The 24,104-nt window shown below is 45.3% G+C and overlaps 2 protein-coding genes across 5 annotated transcripts in view; one reads left to right on the top strand and one right to left on the bottom strand.

Annotated features, from left to right (window-relative positions):
- The first annotated feature begins 597 nt into the window (after positions 1-597).
- MRPL43 (mitochondrial ribosomal protein L43) lies at positions 598-10,320 on the top strand. Its single transcript, XM_053310703.1, has 3 exons — positions 598-843; positions 9,158-9,264; positions 9,668-10,320. Exons 1-3 carry the CDS (start codon positions 713-715, stop codon positions 9,898-9,900), a joined length of 471 nt encoding a protein of 156 aa, XP_053166678.1. The 5' UTR covers positions 598-712; the 3' UTR covers positions 9,901-10,320.
- A 3,291-nt stretch (positions 10,321-13,611) lies between these two features.
- The window catches only part of SEMA4G (semaphorin 4G), a 185,838-nt gene continuing 175,345 nt past the window's right edge, over positions 13,612-24,104 (bottom strand). For all 4 annotated transcript variants that reach the window (XM_053310014.1, XM_053310017.1, XM_053310016.1 and 1 more), the window contains 6 exons: positions 22,723-22,867; positions 22,053-22,275; positions 20,633-20,748; positions 17,338-17,492; positions 15,823-15,884; positions 13,612-14,717 (listed from right to left, as the gene is read on the bottom strand). In XM_053310014.1, the coding sequence (XP_053165989.1) occupies positions 13,867-14,717; positions 15,823-15,884; positions 17,338-17,492; positions 20,633-20,748; positions 22,053-22,275; positions 22,723-22,867 (1,552 nt within the window). In that variant the 3' untranslated portion in view covers positions 13,612-13,866. The remainder of the gene's footprint in view (positions 14,718-15,822; positions 15,885-17,337; positions 17,493-20,632; positions 20,749-22,052; positions 22,276-22,722; positions 22,868-24,104) is intronic.

Raw genomic sequence — 24,104 nt, 5'->3', positions numbered from 1 at the left:
TGTTTTATTCTAAATCGCCCAGAGACGTGAGTTTGGGGCAATTTAAGCATATAAGTATGCTAAATAAATAAATAACTGCTGTACGAAATCGGTGGATACAGATAGTGCGTTTGATGTTTCATACATCAATACATTTCATTGGACTATATTGAGAGGTGGTTATAAATGACTCCCTCTCTGCCTCAGTGATCCTTCCCCGGCCCGCATTATGGAAATAGTAGGGGCTCCACTGTAGGACTGCTGTTACTTCCAGTCTCAGCCCTACCTCCAGCTATATATTGACTATTTTGCAGAAGCACTGTCAGGCTACAACACCCCTCCAGCAATAAGGGGTCGTAACAATAGACTACAGCCCACTGTTTGCACTGGCACGACAAAAGCCCTCAACTAAACAAATTAGACCTCAGTTACAAAACTTGGGGAGCGGGAAGAGGACATGCTGCTGTTCAAGCACAGCTGTGCTCAAGGTGTTTCTCCTACTATGCTGACATTTCTACCCCGCAGGCAAGAAAAAAAGATGGCGCTAACCCTAACTAGGAAGTCCCGTTTCAGAAAATCAATGGAATGGTCTATCTAGTTAAACTCTATGGGCAGTGTGCTGCCTCACTTCCTGTTCGGCTTCAGCTTCCGGAGTCCTCCTGGCTGGGTGACTGAAGAGAATCCTGACCTAGTCCCTCCTGTTGGTGGCGGAGGGCGGCGTGTGCAGGTTGCCATGACCGGCCGGTGCACCCCGAGCCGCTTCCTGGCCAGCGTCTTGCGAAACGGGGTGGGCCGCTACGTGTGTCAGCTGCAGCGCCTCACCTTGACCCTCAGCCGGAACGCGCAGAGCTCACGGGGCGCCAGGTGGGCTGGGCGTGGAGGAGGCAAGGGGCCGCGGGTCGCGGAGCTCCGCTGCAGAAGCCCAGAGGGCTGGGAGGGAGACGCGGCTGGTCTGCGCTGGGAGTGCCCTCCCTTTGCAGTGCCATATCACAGAACCGATCAAGAGGCTCAGGGGCTTTAATCCAGCCATGCCTCATTTCTGCGTTTTCCTGCTAACTGAGCAAAGAGAGCCCTTTCAAAGGGGTTGGCTCACTTACATTTAGCAAGGCCAGGGCGACTGTCCCTGTCCAGTCCCAGCACAGTGGCTGTTGCAGATGTCTGCTTTGTGGGGTTTTGTGTTTTGTGTGTGTTTTTAAAGATTGAGAGCCATTTTCATCATAGGAACATAGGAAGCTGCCATATATTGAGTCAGACCATTGGTCTATCTAGCTCAGTATTGTCTTCACAGACTGGCAGCGGCTTCTCCAAGGTTGCAGGCAGGAATCTCAGCCCTATCTTGGAGAAGCCAGGGAGGGAACTTGAAACCTCCTGCTCTTCCCAGAGCAGCTCCATCCCCTGAGGGGAATATCTTCCAGTGCTCACACATCAAGTCTCCCTTTCATATGCAACCAGGGTGGACCCTGCTTAGCTAAGGGGACAAATCATGCTTGCTACCACAAGACCAGCTCTCCTTTCCTATTTTTCATCTTTGCTACATAAACGGCTTTGAGGACTTCTTTTGTTCAAACCTATAGCAAATACCAAAATATATTTAAAGATAATCTCAACCCACAGCCCCATCATGGGTAGATCTCTGCCCCTAGGCCGAGATCTCTTCCTTCTCCCCACAGGACTCCCACTAACGTGTTTAATCCTTGGAATCAGATTTTAGTGCTGATGTCAGTCAACAACCCCACTTAAAGTTTTTATTCCTCTGCTTTGATTTTGTGCTCAACTCACTTTAACCTTAATTTGATCCGCTCTGCGGTGAAGTTTATTATTCGGTGTTGATTCAAGTTTCTCCTTCTCTCTTCCTGTCTAGCTATGGTTGTTGACCTAGTCACTCTGGCCTCTTACACGATCAGCTCAGTTCTTTGTGTGTTTACTCATAAGGAAACTTCTGTGGGATTTCTATGGGATTTGTTCCAAATGTATGTGCATAGGGTTGTGGCTGTGTCTCTTCCCCTTGTTCAATCAGCCCCTGCATCCAGGTTTCTTTCCCTGGCTCTAGTCTAGAACAATAACTTGCAACATTTTAATGTTGTTAATCTGCTCATTCTAATTGTGTTTATTCTAGAAAATAGCTGTTCCTAGAGAGGAATCTAGGGATATATGGGATTTCTGGAGACCCTACAGACCAATTTTGCGAGGTGGGGGGAGCAGGCTGCCTTTGCAGAAAGAATCGCCCTTTCCTGTGTGCAAAGTGTAGCAGTTCAGATGCTGGGGAAATGCAACAGAGCTTTTTGCAACTCAAGTGCTACCTGGAGGAAAGATCCCTAGATTGTGTGCAACAAACATGTCACAAGTATATATATATGTTACATATATGGACTTCCAAAAAGGCTTTTGATAGGAGGCTCCCAGGTAAACTTAGCAGTCATGGATCCTCTTATGGATTGGTAGCTGATTCAAGAATGTGTTACAGAGTAGATGAACTCTGTAACAATAGACGGAAGTAAGCACTGGGGTTCCCCCACATTCTGTACTGGTACTGGTGCTATTTAAATTGTACATAAATGAACTGGAGTTAGAGGCAAGCAATGACATAGCCAAAAGTGCAGATGGCACCAAGTATTCAGCATGGTGGAAAAGCTAATTGGACTACTAAGTTCTAAAAGGACCTCTTGAAACTGGGCGAATGGCCAACAAAATGGGAAATGAGATTGTGTGAGTAAACTTAAAATGATACAGAGTTGGGATTTCTGGGAGAAAGGAGGAACAGGAGGAGGTAACACGCAAGTTCTGAGCTCCTGTTTTTATCTTATTTTCTCTTTTTCTTTTTTAATTGAGACTTTTGCCTTTGGCTTATAGCCGAATTGAGCTGTTTGGCTTGTATTCTGAAGCTGTGCCAATTTGGGGGAATTTTTTCACTATCAGAGGACTGAGATTACATTACTGCAAGATTTGTCTCCCCTGACTCAGCGGTTTTTAGCAGAAGTGAATGAGAAGCATCTGCAAGGAGTGTTTGCAGCTAAGTAAGAAATGAGGAGGCAGGCTAAGAAACATACTAACAAAGTTACGCTTTCTGAGAAAACCGCTCTGAACTCTGTCTGTGTCTCTAAGCCAGTGATTCTCAAACTTGGGTCCTCAGGTGTTATTGGACTTCAGCTCCCATAATCCCCAACCAAAGGCCACTGAGGCTGGGGATTATGGGAGTTGAAGTCCAATAACACCTGAGGACCCAAGTTTGAGAATCCCTGCTCTAAGCCTTTCTACGCAGTAGACACAGCTGCTCAAGCGAAGATTGACTCCTCTCTTTTGCAACCTCAGTTTGCAGGCTCTTTGCATGTTGAAAACGCTGGGAATGACTTTATCGCTGAGAGCCCAAGGACTAGCCCAGTGGGGGTCTGCCATGAGCAGAGTCAAGTATGTAATAAATCACCTAGCTTTCATTACAATCTGAGCGGGATGAGTGAGCCCCTCTCACATTCTATGGATGACCCAGCTAATTTATCTCTGAGCAATTTAAGGAAATCTCCCACTCCTGCTATCAGTGAGGAAATGCCATTTAAAATGTCCAAACTTATACTGGAGACTTTGATTTACTTATTTCAGCGTCTCTCTAAAATCACAGCCCAGATGGACTCCTTAGCTATGGATTTGAAAAAGTTATCTAATTCAGCTTCATTGGGTAGAACTGAAGACTGCAAATCAGTACAAGTAAAGGAAGGCAAACAGCTTGCTGACGCTTACTCTCAAACGAGAGTGCAGATTCCAGCTTCTGACCACGTGTTGTTAACTGAGTATTCTGTTTCACCCAAGGGGGAGGCTTGTCCCCCTCTGGATATCACCCCTCACGTATCAAACATGGCAATTCTCAGTCAACCTATCATCCAAACCATATTATTTTGGACATTTGTTGTAACTCCACTAATCGTCAGCGCTGGAATACAAAAGGAAAAATTAGAGCTTCATTAGCTCAGATTTTGTGCTTCCCCCTTCAAGCAATTGATTTGATTTCCTTCTCTAAACTCAAATCTTTTAAATCTTACATGTTCAAACTGCTACTTAGATTTGACTATGCTTTAATCCCTCAATCTTTGCTCAGAATGCGAGACTGTCTAGCTAATTGGGAGATATTCCCCAGGAGAGTTATTGGGGAGCTCTCAAACACTCCCGAGGACCCTGTTGAACTATATCTGGGGTCCATGAGGAAATGCATGATCACACGAGCAAAGCTGACTACTGGCAATCCACAGAAGAGAAATTCCTCATGCAGTTCCCCTATAGTTAAGAAAGATCATCAAACTCAGACTGGGTGCACAGATCCCATATTGAACACTATTGCTGTACCCAGTTCAACCCTGTTAGGCTCAAGTGAACCAAACGATCTTTTGTTTGTCACTGTTTCAGAAGTGGGTGAACTATCCAATGGATTGCAACCCCCATACTTTTTGGAGGAGAGTGATATAGTTGAAATACATGGGAATTTATCTTTGGCGATGCAGGCAGACACCCAGTCTAGTCTGGTTCCTAATTCACAAGAACTGAAGTCTCTGGATTCTGATATCCTGCAACCTTTGGAAGCGCTGAATGATTCTTTTGCTAAGAACTCTCTGTTAGCTCTTAATGCTACCAGCCCAATGGAGTTGCCGGGCGAAGTAGATAAGATTGAACTAATAGCGGGATCACTCCTGAAGGATGGTTTATGGTCCAACATTTCCAAGTTAAAATCTCTTGAGGCTATTTTAACAGACAACGGGAATCAAAGGAAGAAGATCTCTCCAGAAGAAAGCGCAAGTAATATTATCTCATCTATTTATTTACAGGAGACTGATAAGTCTAATCTCTCCCGCTCAAAGGATCACCCAAGCAACTTGGCTTCTGATGACCTACATCACATGAGACAGACTAAAATCACAAATTTTCTTTTCCCTTTGGAAAAGACTGCAGGAAGTTCTGTAAATGTATCCAATCTTCTTTCGCAGCAATGACAGTCTCAGCTGGTCTTGGCCAAGTCAAAGTATCTGAACTTTACATCTGTGGGTGCACCGCTAGAAGGGAGTGTGGGAGACTTCTCAGAGTTGGAAACCCTGGTGGCAAAGTCCACAACGGGAAATGGTGTGGGTCCCTCATTTTTGGAGTTTTTGACTAAACAGCTCTTCCCTGCCCGCTCAGAGACTTGTTATGCGAGCAGTGAACAGTCGACCTGGAAAATTCTTGGCTGCAATATTGCCGGGTGGAACGGGAAGAGAAATGATGCAGAGTTTATTATTTTTATCCAACGGTGGGATATTCTAGTGTTTCCATGGACAAAATATGAGATCAATATCAGTGGCTATACCATCGACTCACTGAAAGCCCACTCGGATACCAATAGGGGAAGGCTGAAGGCTGGCTTAGTATGTTGTATATCGCTAGCCTTGAACGTAGAATCCATCCAATTAGCTGGCTTGCCCCCCTATGCTATGGCAGTTTTGATCAAGGCTAGGAGTGGAGACTTGCTATTGATCAATGTTTATTTGCCTCCTAGTCAATCACTTAATTCCACTACTACAATTTGGGAACAGTTGGATATGTATATAACTGAAGCATTATTGAATTTTCCCCATGCTTCTGTAATTCTTATGGGGGATTTTAATTCCAGATGTGGTACCAATGATAAAACATTGATGGCCTCACATTTTTGGAAATGGGGAGATTGCATAGAAGGTGCTTCTCTCACTAACCGTTATTCTAAAGATAAATGTATCAACTCATCAGGAGCCCAATTGCTCTATTTAACTAAGATACATGAGTTGACCATTTTAAACGGTACTATACCCTCGGATATTCCTGGGGAATATACGTTTCTTTCTTCACGGGGAAATAGTGTTGTGGACTATGTTATGGTTTCCAAATCTATCCTTCCCTATGTATCTTCCTTTGAAGTGGGTGAGCAAATTTTTAGTGATCATTTACCCATGAATATCTATTTAGATCTTCCTCAGGAAAGGAGGGGTAATTTGTTCCCCTGTGCTTTTGAGGAAAGTTCTGCCAATCTTAGCTGCAAAATAAAATGGTCCAAGGATGTAGAAAATGAGATTTCCAGGTTTTATGATTCTCCCGAAGGTAGAGATTTATTTAACTCCATTGTGCAAGCTCACCTGGGACCTCAAACAATTGTTGCTTACGGAAAATTGGAAACTGCTTTTATGCAAAAGTTCCTACATTGTAGTAAGCTACATTCCTCACAAGCCTATAGTAAAAGAGCAGCTAATAACTGGTTTGATCTGCGTTGCAGGGCATTACGTAAACAACTGCTGAGTATCTATAGAGAATATAGATTGGGTACAGAACAAACAGTCCCACCAATCTACTATCAGATTAAAAAGGCATACAAAAGTAGTCTTAAATATGTTAAACAAGAAGCATTGCGAAATGTCTGGAACAAGCTTATTATGGCTACTACTAATAAAGATAGCCACACTTTTTGGAGATTGGTCTCAGCAACTGGCCGGATTAATATGCCTTGTAGAATTCTGGCTAAATCGTGGGAATCTCACTTTTTTACTGTCTATAATGATGCCCAGCCTAGCCAGATCTTTGTTCCCCCTCTGACTGGGGAGTTGCCCCGTTGGCCTCCTGTTACTCCCGCTGAAATAACGAATTTAATAGGTCGCCTTAAAAATGGAAAAGCTCCTGGTCCTGATCTTCTTCTTCCTGAACTATTAAAAACCAATATAGAATGGTGGGCTTTAGTTCTAGCAAATTTATTTACATCTATTAATAGTTCAGGTGTTGTTCCTGAGCAATGGAAAACAGCAATACTTGTTCCCATATTCAAAAATGGTTCCCATTCAGATCCATCCAATTATCGACCTATTAGTTTGTTGTCAGTGGTTGGCAAATTATATGCTTTGTATCTTTTGGATAAGCTTGAGGCATGGATTTCAGAAAATCAAATTCTCGGGATTGAACAAGCAGGCTTTAAAGCAGGCCACTCTACTCTCGATCACTGTATGATCCTGCACCATCTAGCAAAGAAATACTCTAGCGGCCCCAAATGCAAATTTTTTGTTGCCTTTATCGACTTAAAATCTGCGTTTGATTCTATCTCCAGATATTTATTATGGTCCAAACTTGGAAAAACAACAATAGACAAGAGATTGCTATTTTTGATGATGCAGCTTTACTCAAATTCCTCATTACGGGTTAGATTTGCTATCAATGGGACCCTAACTGATTCTATCCCCTCTACTCGAGGGGTTAGACAGGGCTGCGTCTTGGCCCCAACATTGTTTAATCTCTTTATTAATGATTTGGCTCCATCTCTGGAGAGTGTGGATTCCCATGCCCCGAAGCTGGCTAACAAACGAGTGCCCATTTTACTGTATGCTGATGACGCAGCAGTGTTATCACAGTCCAGGTTAGGTCTGCAAAGACTGTTGCGCGCTTTTGCCGGCTACTGTAATGATAACAAACTAACAGTTAACTACAAAAAACCAAAGGTCCTGGTTTTCTCTAAATCCAGGAAACTATATAAATGGGTAATAAATCAGAACCACATTGAGCAGGTTTACAACTATAAATATTTAGGCATATTATTTCAATATAATCTAAATTGGAAAACCCACAGGCTGTCTTCAATTCATAAAGCCCGCAATACTCTCAGTGCCTTTTTGCGATTTTACTACTCTAAAGGGGGCCAATTTGTTCCCATAGCACTCCAGCTATTTCGTACTAAGATTGTGGCCCAACTACTTTTTGGAGTCCCGCTATGGATCCAGGGAGTAACAGCTGAACTGGAGAGAGTACAGTCTGTTTTTCTAAGAGCAATCTTTGCAGTGCCCAGGTGTGTGCCTTATTCTGCTCTGTGCTTGGAATCTGGGTCTTTCTCTATTGTCTGTAAAGCCTGGGAGCTTATTTTTGCTAGATGGAGTAAACTCTGTTCAGAGATTCAGGAATTTTCTTTTTTCCAATATTTATGGGTGGATTCTTATCCCAACCCTTGGCTAATGTATGTAAATAATAAAATTATTCAACTTGGCCTTTCTCCTTCAGAACTCCTTACTTGGGAATTCTGTGACCATATTCAGACATGACATTAAAAACTATGGTTTGTTAAGAGAATGTGCTGTGACAGGCTTTGAGCTCTTGTGCTCTCCCCTCTACCTCTCCTTCTTTTATTTACTTTTATATATTTTATTTATTTATCGAATTTGTACACTGACCCAAACTTTTGTCTCATATACTGCGTTTCATAACAATATCTCATAGAGTCCATGTGCTAGGGGAGGACATTTGAAGCTTCCTACTTTGCAGTTTATAACTACAGTTTTTCCTTTTATCTGAACATGAAAAACTGTGGATTGCAAACCAGGATATTGTCATCTCTGAATATGGCCAATATGTGGTGATGAAAAAAGGTTAATTCCATTCTATGAATTATTAGGAAAGGGATTGAAAATAAAGCACCCAGTATTACAGTGCTTTTATATATAAATATTATGGCAGTGTTGAGGAGTGTTTATACATTTCTGATTGCCTTTTCTCAAAAAGTATATCATAGCTGAAGAAGGTACAAGGGGCAACCAGAACTGTGATGGGATTGGAATGCCTTTCCTACAAGGAAAGGCTAAATCATTTGGCCAAAAAGAGGTGACTGGGAAAGGTATGATCTTGTTTTACAAAATCATGCACAATGTGGAAAAATTAGATAGAGGTTTTACTTCCTCAGTGCTAAAACTTGGGATCATCCAGTAAAATTGATCAGCAGCAGACTGAGAAAGTACTTCTGCATGTTATGCATCTTTAACATTGGGGGTTTGCTGCCAAAGGATGTGGTGATAGCCACAGGCTTAGCCTTAAAAAGGTGAGACAAATTCTGTCAATGAGTACTAGCCCTAATAGCTAAATAGAGCCTCCCAGATTCTGAGGAAGTATATATCTGAATCCCAGCTGTTTGCCTTCATGTTCTGCTTGTGGGTTTTTCAGAAATATCTCGGGAATCATGGAGGGAAACAGGATGTTGGCTCAGAAAGACCATTGGTCTGATTATGCACATGCAAATTTTTATTATGCTAAAAGTTATAGACTGGCAGGAGCCTAGGTAACCAGGGCTGTATTATTCTTTCATTGAGTCAGCTTTGAGCCCTCTGTTAACTCTTTAAGTCTCGTTCTTAAAGCTTCATTGAGGCTTTTCTTTTCTTTGTTGTAGAGAATACATTGAAGAAAAGGTGGTGGACTTTGCCAGGCAGAATCCTGGGATTGTGGTTTATGTGACCCCAAAGAAGTGCAGGGTTCCCACAGTGGTCGCTGAATATTGTGAGTACGGAAAATGCTGCTCCTTGGAGCCATATAACTGCTGACATCAGCAATTATTGCCATCAGCTATCAATTTTGTTTTTAATAATCAAGTGGGAGGGTGTTCTTTCAGTAAGCCTATGGCAGTGAAGGGTCCTTCCTTCTCTTACAAGGTAGTCACAATAGCAATGGATGTACAATATTTGCTAGAAGAATTACACAGGGAGCTGTAAATGAGCCCTTAGTTTATAGCAGTAAAAAATAAGAATTAGAGTTCACAGAGTGAGGGCAGGAGAACAAAGATTGGTTTTGCCACTGAACATGGTGGGGTGGGAGGATACAAGTGCCTAGGAGATTTTATCTTGTCAGATAGAACAATCGCAGGCCTGAGGCTCATCCAGCCTGTTCTCTTCTCTCTTCCTAGTGAATGGAACTGTGAGGGAAGAGTGTTTGACCAGCAAGACAGCAGATGAGATTGCCAGTATCATCCACAAACTGGCCAGTCAATCTGGCCTAGAGATAATCCGTATCCGAAAGCCCTTTCATACGAATAACCCCAGTATCCAAGGCCAGTGGCACCCATTCACAAACAAGCCCAGTGTGCTCAACATTCAAGCCATTCAAGAGAAACAATCTCTCCAGCCTCCACAAATGTAAATCTACACTGCTGAATAAAGCAAATTACTTCTGTAAGTGTGAGGGGTTTTTTTGTCCAGAGCAAGAGCAGGTATCTGAATTGAATCCCTTCGATCTCCCAAGTGCTTCCAACTCTGCAGTGAGGATAATATCCCTTTCCCTCGGGAAATGAGCATTGAAGTGATAGGACCAGTTTGCTGTGTCTGCAAGGCAGTGTCTGATGTTGATTGTGACTCTTGGTTGTTGTATTAACTTGTTAACTCTTAGAACAGAACAGGGCTATTTCCTCCTCCAAAGGTTAATGGGTATGATAGACTGGCAGGAACTGCAGAGGTAATGAGTCTCTACTTGGGTAGCTTCTTGATCCATATTTTGTGATAACACAATCCACCCTCAGCTGATGCTTTTACTGGAATTGGAAATAAATGGAATGGAACCATCTGTGAAGTACTCCGAGGGCTTTCTTGCTGATGTGCATCAATGGCAGTTGTGAATTTAGCAAATCATTAGAAGGCTGGCTAGAAATGCATACCTACCGTCTCTGAACAAAGTCAAATATTGGCATTTGCTATTTAGTTACCCCATTCTGAGTAGGGATGTACAGAGCTGGTTCACTCACAAACCGCACTGCTGCAAACCAGGCCAGTTTGGGGGCTTTAGTCGCAAACTGCTTCAACCCATCCAGCCCAGCCAATCAGTTCGACTGAACTGGTTCGCTTTGGCACAGCTTGGTCTGAATTCAGACCTAACTGTGCCAAACAGTCTGTACACACCCCTAATCCTGAGTACCTTCTCTTGGTTGCTCTCTGGTCACTTGAAAGCACATGTACAGTACAATATGGCAGGTTTTGACCCCTCATGTCTTCAGATAGCATCTTTGCAACTAACAGGGTCTAAGGGAAGAGTTTGCTGTATGTTGCTCTGCTGGGAAGGTTCTTTCAGTGTTACTTGGAAGCTCAAAATGTCAAATATTATAGGAAAGTGGTAAACTGCTGCTGAAATATTGCCATCTCTAGACCAGAACCCAGCATGTGGGAACAATACTAGGCCTCACCGGTCAGCACATAAAGAGGCAAGGAATTCTGCTCCCTCCCCTCTAGTAATAGCAAGGACAGGGATTGACTGGACAAGCTTATAAAAAGCTGCCTTACCCCAGACTCTAAGGAGCTTGGTTTGAAAAATCCCAACAAGTTATCTCAGAGCTCTAGTGCCTGAGTTCCTGAAACTGGACATGCCAGAAATACAGCCCAGGGTATTTTGGGTAGCATAAACAAACTCTTAGCACAGATATGTTGTTTAGCTAGGATACTGGGTCTGAACCCTGTGCTAGGTGTTTGTGGGTAATTAAAGAAACCTGCAACCTCATATTGGCCAGATTATTTCAAACACACATAACCCAACCCGGCCAGGAGAAATGGCTGAAACTTTGTTGTAAACAAAAAGTCTAAAAAACATGCTGTACCATCGGCACTCAGTTGTTGCTGCTGCTTCCTATTGCCTCCATATACACTACCTCATTTTCCTTCCTTTCCCCCATTCTGATAGATGTTAGAGGCAACATTTCCTCCCTGGTGAGACCCTGCCATCTCTTAATGGGGAGCAAAGCACTGGGCAATCTAAATCAATTAATTAACAGTATTGGCAGCAAAGAAAAAACTGCATCCAGCAGCTTAGCACAAGCAAGTTTGTTCTCATCTGGCCCTTGTGAGTTGTTTCATAGATGTATCAACATTTGCCAGATTCTTGGCATAAAAACTACAAGAATGAAATGGGATTTTGGTTGGTACAAAAGGATGAGAATATGAACATATGACGCTGCCTTATACGGAGTCAGACCATTGCTCCAGCTTGCTCAGTTCTGTCTAGTGTGACTGGTAGGGGCTCTGCTACCTGGTAACTTTCTAACTGAAGATGCGGAGGATGAAGATGCTGGGACTCCCTGCATGCAAAGTACGTGCTCCACCATGATGTTATGACCCCTCCTATAAAGACCACACCACCACCAAAGTGGGGGCTACACTTTGCAGTAAAGCTTAATAGTTTGGAGTTGGATCACTGATCCAGACAGCTCAGTGCGGCCTACTATGACTGCAGGGGCTCTGCTGATATCTCTCATCCTTCTAACAGAGTACTTTGCATAGAGCCAGGAGGAAACACTGCTTCCTTGACTTTGTCACAGGTCTGGAGCATATTGTGTTTGTTTTGTTTCCTTTTATCTGTTCAGCATGTGAGCTTTTGTGGGTAGTTAAGGTCTCTTGGCACATTCCGCTCCATCCAGTAGGGATGTGCACGGAACAGATTCGGAGGCTGGTTCAAAGGTGGTGGGGGGGTAGCTTTAAGGGCTGGGGAGGGTGCTTCCCCCACCGGTGCTGTGTGCAAAACTGATCCCGCAGGGAGGCAGCATACGTCCTGGTGTGTTGCAGACCAGAAGTGCCCGGTGTTCATGCGTACGTAATGGCATGCACACCAGGCACTTCTGGTCTGCAATGTGCCGGCACAGCATCACCCTGTGGGACCAATTTTGCGCACAGCACTGGTGGGGGGAATGCGGTGGGGGTGTGTGTGTTAGAGTACTGTCCCCAGTCCTTAAAGCTATTGCCCCGCCCCCCTTCAAACTGGCAGTTGCTGGTTCCATGCACATCCCTACCATCCAGGTCTATAGTGATGGATCGAGAGTGGGAAGGGAAAGGAAGTACCCAGTATCCACACTTTGCTGGTCTGGGACAAGAGGTTCTTCTGAAAAATGCCACCAAACAACTTTTAATTTTTAGGGACTCTTGCCAATCAACAGGCCTAAAGGCTTTGGGTGACCATCAGTTTTTAGTATAATGATGTGTGATCTGGTTTAATCTTACCTTTGTGTTAAACCAGTTGGTTGTGGGGTGGGGGCTGATTTTAGGGTTGAATGGTGAATAAAAAAGTTTCAAATAAACAAACAAACGTGAATGACGTTTCAGAAGCAGTGATGCTCTCTTACCAGAAGAGGAAGATGGAAGATTCTTTTGGTTGTTGGGAATTGCAGGAGGCCTGTTATTAGCCAGACAAACTGAGAGCAGACCAAACACTTCACTCTCAAAGCAACAGGAGAGAGTTTGGCTGGATTGCCTGACGTTTGGCTGTACAGAAACCACAGCCATCTGTTTGCCTGAGTTTTCATTCCAAGCCTCTGGAAGCTTCCTGCTGGTGTCATTCAAAAGCCTGTAAGCAACAGTCTTAATTTGTTCTCAGAATTGTTCATGGACATTAGAATTCAAATCTTAAGGCTCCCTCATTGCTCCTTATGCTTGGCCTCTCTGTGACAACAGCAGATCAGCCCGTTTGCTTCAACTGACATTCACAGACCATGGGCTGCGAGTGTGATTATGTCCCTAAAACAGAGGGAAAGAATCCCCTGTGCTCTGAGGAAGGACTAATTTACAGCCCTCTGTGGCTATTTTTTTTTAAAAAAACACCTTTACATTTGGTGCTCAGAATATATTATACAAAATCAAATTGATATAACTGTATTAGAAGTGTGACAAGAGCATGAGTTCTGTAACTTGTTACTTACCTCCTGAAATCATCGCTAAGCAATCCTGCTGCCTCCTCATGATCTGGCTACTGGCGGTAAGGATGCAGGCAGGAAGTCCCCACCAAGGCTGACTGCACAACTCCCCAGCCTAGCTCGTGGCCCAATCAGACACACTCCAAGGGGGTCCTCCAGATACACCCAACAAATCTCTGTGGCTCCTGTTTATCGATCATCACTTTTATATATAAATATAATTCCCATTTAAATATATTTTTACAACAATTGGAAAAACAAAACAATCAAACTCCAACAAAAAAAAAACAACAAACAGGAAATGAGCGCGGAGTCTCTGGCGGCTCCGGAGGGCCGCTCCGGAGGTAGTTGCTGAGTCGTAACACTGGTTCTGTTGGAACAGGAAAGAGGAATCACAGAGGGGTGAGGGGGATAAGTTTGGCAAATTGGGCTCCCTGTTCCCCCTACACGGAGCTCTCGTCCAGCTTTTCTACCAGCTGCGTGTGTTTCCGCTTCTCCAGGATCTTGCTCAGCTCCTCGGTGAAGGAGTTGTAGAGCGGTGAAGTGCAGGGCTCCTCGCTCTGCCGCAGGAGCATGTAGCTGTTGCCATTCATCTTGCGCAGCATGTTGGGCAAGGTGGTAATTCCATTGGTGAACTCAGCAGGGAGTGGTGGAGGGGGTGGTGGTGGGGCAGGGGGCCCCTCCTTGGAGGGCGATGTTGCGGTGGGGGCTTCCCCGGGGATGATCTGCAAGCAGCTGTCTGGATAGATGCCCAGGTCCTCGTCCTCTTGCCCTCCTTTGCCCAGACAATTGGAGGAGACAGTCTGCAACTCCACACTGGAGGGGGCCTGGGGCACCCCTAGGCTATATTTGCCCCTGCGCTTCTGCAGGCAGGAGACATAGAGAAGCACCACGCTAAGCACCAGGCACAAGCCGCCCAGCACCGTGATGGCCGCTATGTAGATAAACTTCGCATCCCCATAAGCAGAGCTTGCAGCGTGCCAGGGGGAAAGGGACACCGTGGGGGGTGCTGGTGGCACCAAGGGCGCGGGCAGCACCGTCAGGGCATAGGTGGCCACCAAGGCTCGGAGGCCATTCTCCTCAGCGTAGCATTGGAATTCCCCGCTGTACTCCAGCTGCGTGTCTGTCACCAGCAACCCATCCACCCCCAGGTGGAAGCGGCCCTGCCCGTCCTCAGCCAGCACTTCTGTGCCGTTCACCAGCCACGTGGCCCGTGCCAGGTTGGATGCCTGCTCGCAGGGCAAGAGCACGTCATCGCCACGCAACACCGTCCGGTTCTTCTGCATGGCAGTGGCTGCAGGAGACAAACACAGACCAAAGCTCAAACGCTGCCCCTGCTGAGCTGCAGCAGCTCAGGTGTCAGAGTGCAGCATCACTTCACAGTTGGGGCGAGGCACACTCAGCTCTCTCGCTGAAGGGGATGGGACAGCCAAAACACTTGGAAAAACACCTGGCATCCAGAGAGAGAAAGTTTTCATGTCTGTCTGTATGTGCGTGCCTATGTGCCTCGTTATGGAGAAAGGGCAAGGCAGGTGAGGGCAGAGTCTAGACCAGGGCTGCTCAACTTCCGCCCTCCTGCAGATGTTGGCCACAGCTCCCATAATCCCTGACTGTTGGCCACTGTGGCTGGGGATTGTGGGAGTTGTAGTCCAAAAACAGCTAGGGGGCCTAAGTTGAGCAGGCCTGGTCTAGAGAAAGCTCAGACCCTCCAGCTAGGACAGGCACAACCTCCAGCAATTTGGAGATGGGTAATACCTGGAACTGTTCCATAGGATTTCTCTCTCTTCTGTGGCTATTATTTCCTACACACATGGCTCTAATAGCCACTGGTTTCCACACTCCACTTCCTCTGTCTTCTGCCACCAAGTCCTTGCAAAAAAACTCAGAAAAATGTGATTTTGAAAGCAGAAGAGACATGCAATGCAAATTAATAAATAAATGCAAATTATTTAATTTGCATAGGGCTATATCCAAACCTTGGGCATTGTAGCATGCTGTCAGAAGCTGCTTTTGTAAGTGGAAGGGGAGTTGTATTCAGGAAAGATCCTTCTACAAGCGGAAATCCTTGTGTGAGCACAATTCTCCTTCTGTTCAGAATTTTCTGATAGCAGAGAACTGCTGTACCAAAGGCTTGGATGCAATCCATAATTTATTTTGTACACATAATGCATCAAAATTATATGAAGATATTCAGTGGTTTAGGAAAAGCAGACTTGAAAGCTGGATAAGGAGGAGAAGATAAATATATTGCCCCTCTGTTCTGAGAAGAAGTTGGAAACAGGTGAAACATTCACCCCTGGGCGATTATGCTCTTTTTCTCAGCCCAGAGGACCAACCAAAGCTCACTTGGCTCCAAGAAGGAGCAGCAGACCAAGGCAGGGACGGAATCAGAATCTTACCCTGGGCAGAGTCATTCCAGCAGCCCATGTTGCCATGCAGCACATCCTGGATCAGTTGAGTCCTGGCCAAGATAAGCAATGGGGGCCTGGTCAGTTGGGGAAAGGCAAAAACCAAAAGACCCTCCATCCCACTAGCATAAAGCACACGCCTGATGAAATCTGTGATTGCGGATACATTTAGTCCCACACATTTTGGCCATCAGTACCACTTCAGGGGACAAAGGCTCATAGTGATTTATGGCAACGTCTACCCCTCTAGAGAGGGAAAATAGGTGATAGCATTGCTGCACTTACAGCTGTTATCACCCCTTTTCTATCCCTACCCACAAATGATTAGAGTGAAATTGAAATCATTTTTGAACAAAGGAAGGATAACAATGAACAAGTTGTTGTACTCTCTCCATGGAGTAATCTTTGGAGGATATTCCTGCTAATTTTCATTTCCATTCCTCTGACATCAACATTTTATAGTAGCTTTTGTGTTTTAAAAGTTTTTACACCACCATTGCAGGCTCTATGGTCAGGGCAATAAAAGCAAGATAACACACTGAAAGCTGAATGTATTGCAATGCTATCACATATTTTCCATCTCTAGGGGTATAGATCTTGCCAAGAATCACAGTGAGTATTTGCCCCCACCCCTGGTACTGACCACCCCAGCTGCTCATGTACTAACTCAGATGCAGCCTCTCTCTCTCTCGCGCGCACACACACACACGTTCATTCTGGAAACACACATTGCTACATACCCCCGCTGCAGACTTTGCTAACACCTCTCAACTCACTTGCACACCCTAGCATGCAATCTCACATGTGCCTGTGTGCACAGCTAATTCCCAGTCACAGCAACAATGCACAGAATTCGTCAGAGTGATCCTTTTAATGAGGATGTGGAGCTACAGCTTCTCAACTGCAGCCTTGACCTTAGGAAATTTATTGGCAAACCCAACCTGAGCCAGCTTGCAGAGTGTTTTGGGTTTTTTTTAGGCAGTGCAAACCATTTTCATTCAAATCTGCTTTTAATGATCTTTTATGGATGCATATGGAATAGAGTTGAGACAGCTATGCTGTGCTTTGGTAATGCAATATTTGTAACAGACTGTAACAATATTCCATATGCTTGCAACTTCCTTGGTTTCATAGCTGTTGTCATAGTTTTATATTTAGAACATGTTCTGGCTGCCTAGAGCTTCTTTCTGTATAGGCTGGATAGAAATCTAATTAACCTAAGTTTCATGAGACACAGCTCTAAGATGGTCAAAGCAGGCCACGAGAGAGTCATGGTGAATGCCCTCTTTTGACAGGGTGAGTTGGGGTGGAGGAGAGAAGGCATGATGTCAAATCTCTCACACATACCAAGTATAAGTCCACTGGCCCAACAGGCAGGCAAAGCCTCAGTGCAAAAGCCCCAGGAAGTTAGGGGTATCTAGTTAATGGACAGGGTGAGGAGCAAGTCCTGGGCAATCTCCTCCAATCCCCTGTTCTCCAGTCTATCTCCACTGAATGCCCCCATACCTGTCCTGAGTCTCTGCGAATTCTCTACAGCTCTCACCATCCCAGCCACAGTACGGGTCCCGGGCGAGGACACAATCAAAGCAAGAGGTGTATCGCCTGCAGGTGGAGCAAGGTAACTGCAATACCCCACTACGGGATCCCACATACAGACTCCTCTGCAAAGAGAGAATGGAAATGCAGTTAGCACAAATGCCATGTACCGCCTGGAAACTGATAACAGATGTATTATTTATTATTATTTAGAATGTGATCCCCTTTGGGACAAGGAACCATCTTCTAATTTCTTTTTCTCATTCCCTTTGCTGTGTAAACCACGTGGAGAACTTTTGTTGAAAAGCAATATATACACAATCTAAATAATAAATATTCTAAAGCAGGGGTTTCCCAACCTGTGGGACTGCAAATGTTGCTGAACTACAACTCCCATCACCCCCAGATACAATTTATTGTGGCTGGGGATGATGGAAGTTGCAGTTCAGCAACATCTGGAGCAGGGATCCTCAGCGTTGGGCCCCCAGATGTAAGTGGACTTCAACTCCCATAATCCCAAGCCCCAGTGGCCTTTGGTTGGGGATTATGGGAGTTGAAGTCCAATAACATCTGGGGGCCCAACGTTGAGGATCCCTGATCTGGAGGACCACAGGTTGGGAAACCCCCTGTTCTAAATAATAATAAATGGCAATACAAGAAACAAGGCTTCAAGGCCTAGACCATGAGGCAGAATGGCAAGAAGGTAGCTGAAAACCAGTTATTGGTGAACGACAGTGAGAAAGGATATGTGCTTTCATCTGTGGGCTTCTCAGAGGCAGCTGGCTGGCCACAGTGGGAAACAGGATGCTGGGTTAGCAAGGCCTCGGCCTAGCAGGGGTCTTGTTATGTTTTAACGTCAGCAACGGGGTGGGAACTCAAGAGCCTTAGTGCCATAGGCTAGGATTAAAGCCTCACAGACTGTCAACTTGCTACATTCTTTAGGGTCACACACAGTCTCAGACTAGCCCACAGGGCAACAGGGCATATTCCCGGTGCGCCCCACCCACTGGGCACCCCTGCGCCCCGCCGCACTTGGCAGCCGTGAATACTCCCACCCTGAATGACCCCTTCTGCTCAAAACCCGGCACTCTCCCCACATACATTCCACCGCCCTCTCAGTGCCCCCAGTCCGGCCCTGGTCACACATCTGAGTGTTCCTCCCACCCTTGTCTGAGTACTGGGATGGAGCTAGAATTCAAAAGTCACAGGTGTTCTAAGATAGGCTCTGTTGCTAGCAATACCCTGCCTTGGTGACTGGAAGTGGCAATGTCAGAGTTTGTCCAGCAGAGGGAAGCAGTGCAACAGAGCAGGTGCCTGGAGTTAACCATGCAGCCATTTATCTTTCCTGACTCAAGGCTCTTCCTCCCCCCCCCCCCGCCCCCCATCCATCTCCTGGGTGGTTTCCAGACAGCTTCTTAAAATTGTTTTGCAATGTACAGGCTTGGTGTGCATTCATATGATATGGGTTTGGACACTGTCTTGCATAAGGTGCTGTTTGCATAGCATCAGATCTTATCCTGACATTACAGGCTTACAACATTGTATGTCCGTAATGAACAAATAGCTGATTTTCTGAGGTTTGAGAAGTTTGCCTCTATGCCTGCCCGACACAAAATCAGGTATGTGGAGAATCCATTTACATATGAATCCCCCCATATCCCTTCACTTCTAGAGGTGAAATTCTTTACTTTCTGGCTGGGAATAACCCCACCATCAAATCAATTCTTAAATGTTCTTTCTCTCTTGCTTGTTCTCTCACAGAACAGTGCCTTGGCCCCCTCCACCCTCTCTCTCTCCCTCCCCCCTCCCTCTCTGGAGGCGCCCTGTGTGTGGAACCAGGGGAACGGGGGTGGGAGGGGGGGTGCTTCTCCTCTGCTTTCTCCTCGCAAAGCCTCAGTGGTGTACATCCAACACGGCTAACTCTAACTGGATTCAAAATGTTAGAGTTAACCATAGGATTGTACACCACTTCCTCCAGTGCAGTCTGCAAAGCTCCCAGGTGTGCAGAGTTGAGGTACTGCCCTCAAAGGCTGGGGTCTGAGCTGCATTTCCTGCCGACCCTTTGATGCTCAGGAAGAACACAGGCCACGGAGCCAGGAACAGTCCCCCTTGCGGCCTCCTATCTACCTGATTTCCTTTAAGAGCAGCCGGACAATAGGAATTCACTGGGTGCAGCTTTCCCAGTCCCTTTCATCTCCTACATCACCTGCTAGCTACCCACATGTCAGGATGATGGTTAAAAGCACAGTGGCAGGGGGGTAGTAAAAATGGGTAGCAAGCTTAGGAATCTGCCGGGACACTAAGACAGCTTCCTGAGGAGAAAGCCATATGTAAGATCAGACCTCCCACCACCTGTGTTTTCAGAGACCAAGCTTCATCCCAATCTACAGCCCCTTTTTAGTCTCAGTCATACCAGCAAGTCTTAAGTCTCAGAGCCAAACAAGAAGGAAACTAAGGAGTAGAAAGGTGACGACCTTTTTGCCTCACAGAGAAATTCAACGGATGCAACCTTTGCTACTGTGGAGGTATACTGCTGCGAAAGCACATGTCTGTTGAATTTCTGCCTGGTAGGCAGTTGTGAAAGGCACTAAATATCTGCTAGTAAAGCAAGAAATGGCAACAACCGTAAAAGCTGGAAAGATGTGGGGGCGGCGGGGGGGGGAGCTAAACTGCTGATTCACAGGGAATGTAGAACAGCAAGAAAGTCCAGAATGCAGGACAAAGGACCCTCACCTCTCTATCTGGCACATGAGACCTAAGGCAGGCTCTTGGGATAACTGTGGTTTAACACAGTGGGTGGGGACCACTTAGCTAAGGGCAGGGCCAAACAAACACCTTCAAGGCACTTTAAAAAAATCTATGTTTGCCCTATCAGAGATGGCAGGAGTCAGAATGCACAAGATAGGGAGGGGAAACACCCACATTCCACACTGTATTTGTTCAAAAAGGCAGGCACAGGAGAGAACCACACCTTGACAGAGTGTTTACCTATATACTGTTAGTTCTCGGTGTAGTTCTCTGCCAATGGTTGGCAACAGAGGTAAAGATTTCATCTTACAACTTTCTTTGGCTGCTTTGGACCACAGAGGTCTCGCAGAGAGAATCTGGGCATGGGTTGGTGATGAAGTTCTGATTTGGTCCCCTGCTGACATAGGCATGCTCACATTTGCCTACTGCACCCTTTTCCATGTGTTGCTTTTTAATGAGCTAAGTCTGCCTTCAGGTACAGCACTCAAATATATATATCTGTTTAGAAATGAAGTACCTGCTGTTTAGAGATGACAAGGTTCTCCACAGGTTGGGGGACTCTGAAGGCCTGGATCTCCTCTATGATGTGGACCACAGAACCAATGACCACAGCCTTGTGAATCCAGCCATTACCTGATCAAAAGCCCAAAGCGGAAACGTCAAAAAATACAGCAAGAAAAGTCACCTAGGCAGTCTTCTTGAATTCAGTCACACCCACTGTACTAGCCTTGTGTAGGATCTAGGTGTACCCAGATCTGGTTGGTAGGTGAGTGGATGCATCTACTTCCAGCTTTTCAAGAAACAGAAGGATGCCTAGACAACACAAAGCCTTGATACTGGTTCCTTCCAGACTTATCCAGTCCTAGTTCTGTCTCTTCCAGCTCCACAAGCAAATCTCAGAGCAAGTCAACAGTACAAACTATTTCACCGCTCACCAGCATCATGGGAATTTCCCTTCTGAGAGGGATTAGGAACTCTCCAAAAGCTAAACACTGTCATGAATCTGTGATTTCCAATGGGAAAAGCCATGACAATTAGACTGCCTTAAAGTTAGTTTAAGTTTGTAATGTCAATGTAGCCTCACATTGTTTTCACATATGACACTTAAAAGCACTTTGGAGTTTGTACTGTTTGTGGCAAGGGCGAATGGAAGATGGCAATTTAAAAACTAAATGTTCATTCTGGCATTTACATGTTTTACATTCACATGTAAAACCAATTTAAGTGAAAGTGGCATTGGGACAGGTTTGGGAAAGGTACCTTTGGGCCAAAAACAAAGTCCCAACTGTTTTTTCCAACCAAAAAACTGAAATTTACTCTAGGGATGTGCACGAACTGGTCCAGAGGCCATTGTAGAGGCCTCCGAACGGGTTCGAATGTGGCAAAGTTCGAAGGTTTGGCGCCGGGGGTGGGGTGCACTTACCCCTCCCACCGCTTTTCCCCCACTGGTACTCCTTTTTAAAAAAACTTCTTGGGGCGGCAGCGTACCTCCCTGCTGCCCCTGCTCCCATATTCAACCGGAAGTCGCCAGGAGTACCGTGCACACATTGGACATGCAGGCACACAGTACTTCTGGCCACTTTCGGCCGAAAACGGGGGCAGGGGAAGCAGGGAGATACGCTGTCACCTCAAGAAGTTTTTTTTTAAAGGAGCGCTGGCGGGGGGAAAGCGGCGGGAGGGGTAAGTGCACCCCACCACCCTTAAAGAACCATCACCCCCGGTGCTGGACCATGGAGGCGCGGTTCCACTTAGGCACACCACTAATTTACTCTCAAAGGTTTGGAATGCTTAAAAAGAAAGAAGCAAATTATGGATACAACTTCTCTATGTTCCTGGTTAAGGTACAGAAGTGACAATTTGCAGTCTTTTGGAGAAATGTGTGATCTGCCCCTTAACTGATGAGGACACACACACACGAGGAATCCAAACCCGCCTACCTGTTCCTAAGAAGAGTACGTCATAGACATGCCCATCCAGGGCCTGGACTCTGTCTACTGCCACTTGGGTATAGATGACATTTTTCTTCACCAATAGAGGATCCCCATCTGCAGGTTTCACTTCCTCATACATCAGTGGATGGAGCTTGACAAAATCCAGCACACCATTGGGCAGGTCCTGGGATGAATTGTAGCCACTCTTGCGAGCACGATTGGTGATGCACTGCAGAAAGAAAATGGGGGTTACAAGCCCATTTGTAGGCTCAAGGCTCAAACTGCTAAAACAGACAAGCAGAAGCTTCATGCTACCAGTTGATAAGTGTACCACTTCATACTGCATGTGAAGGGCTGAATGCATAATACAGTCAAATGCACACCCATGATACACAAAAAATATCCCTGTGCACACAAAACTAACATGTCAGAGAAAAGGGTAACCTAGGATCTTCTAGTTTTGTATTTACAGTATAGGGAGTAGGACATGTACGGAAGCATTCAAACCCTGACCTTTAATGATAATGATCATTAAAGAAATGGTATAGCTCAACTACTAATATATCACATGAAGTTTCTGATAGCTCGATTTAGCTCCAAGCCCTTGGGAGCCAGGTTCTCGGGGGTGGGGTGGGGGGCACATTATCTGGGCGGAGAGACAAAAGAAAGAACTTACTGATCCTGGCCGGGGTTCTGGCACTTCCCCATTGTACTGGGACCATTTGCGGGAGGAATCCTGGTATTCCATATAAGTCCCTTCAAAAGCTGCCCGCACCTCCGAGATGTTGTATCGGCAGATGGCAGATACCTCCATGCTCCTCCTGGAAGAGAGCCAGTGTGGTGTAGTAGTTAGAGTGCTGGACTAGGACCAGGGAGACCTGAGTTCAAATCCCCATTCAGCCATGAAACTAGCTGGGTGACTCTGGGCCAGTCACTTCTCTCTCAGCCTAACCTACTCCACAGGGTTGTTGTGAAAGAGAAACTCAAGTATGTAGTACACCGCTCTGGGCTCCTTGGAGGAAGAGCAGGATATAAATGTAATAATAATAATAATAATAATAATAGTCATTGGCGCCCTGGGTGCAGTTCCAAAAGACCTTGAAGAGAACCTCAACACCATAGGGGCCACAGAAATCACCATCAGCCAGTTACAAAAAGCAACTTTACTGGGAACAGCCTATATTCTGCGACGATATCTATAACAACTGACAATAAAATTCAGCCATCCCAGGTCCTTGGGAAGGACTCGATGTCTGGATAAAACAAACCAGTCAATAACACCTGTCTGACTGTGTAATCAAGAAATAATAATAATAATAATAATAATAATAATAATAATAATAATAATAATAATAATAGGAGAGTTAGAAAAATCCTAAAGTCCAAACTCAATGGCGGAAACACCATACAAGCCATAAACACCATACAAGCCATAAACACCTGGGCTATACCTGTTATCAGATACACTGCAGGAATAATAGACTGGACCCAGGCAGAGCTAGAGATGCTAGATTGTAAGACCAGGAAAATAATGACCATCAATCATGCTCTGCACCCCCGCAGTGATGTAGATAGGCTATACCTCACTCGCAGCTCAGGTGGAAGAGGAATGCTGCAAGTCCATCAAACAGTAGAGGAGGAGAAAAGAGGCCTTGAAGAATATATCAAGGACAGTGAAAAAGATGCACTTAAAATGGTCAAGAAGGAGAAACTATTCAACACCAATGAAACAAAGCAGACCTACAAGAAAGAACAAGTCAAGAACCAAGCAGAAAAATGGAAAAATAAGCCCCTGCATGGTCAATATTTGCACAATATAAGTGGAAAATCAGACATCACCAAGACCTGGCAATGGCTTAAGAATGGCAACTTGAAGAAAGAAACAGAGGGTTTAATACTGGCTGCAGAAGAACAAATGCAATAAGAGCAAAATGCAATAAGAGCAAAAGTAGAAAAATCCACAACAAACAGCAAGTGCCGCCTTTGTAAAGAAGCAGATGAAACCGTGGACCACCTAAACAGCTGTTGTAAAAAGATCGCACAGACTGACTACAAACA

Source organism: Hemicordylus capensis, chromosome 3, assembly GCF_027244095.1.
Source record: "Hemicordylus capensis ecotype Gifberg chromosome 3, rHemCap1.1.pri, whole genome shotgun sequence".
NCBI lineage: Eukaryota > Metazoa > Chordata > Lepidosauria > Squamata > Cordylidae > Hemicordylus > Hemicordylus capensis.
This window is presented reverse-complemented; position numbering and strand designations above follow the sequence as displayed.

What these genes read in the sequence shown, in the direction of transcription:
- MRPL43 (XM_053310703.1), top strand. Translation starts at nt 713, where the DNA reads ATGACCGGCCGGTGCACCCCGAGCCGCTTCCTGGCCAGCGTCTTGCGA. An exon ending in CAGAGCTCACGGGGCGCCAG is followed by an intron (nt 844 to 9,157) that starts GTGGGCTGGGCG and finishes TCTTTGTTGTAG; the next exon opens with AGAATACATTGAAGAAAAGG. An exon ending in CACAGTGGTCGCTGAATATT is followed by an intron (nt 9,265 to 9,667) that starts GTGAGTACGGAA and finishes CTCTCTTCCTAG; the next exon opens with TGAATGGAACTGTGAGGGAA.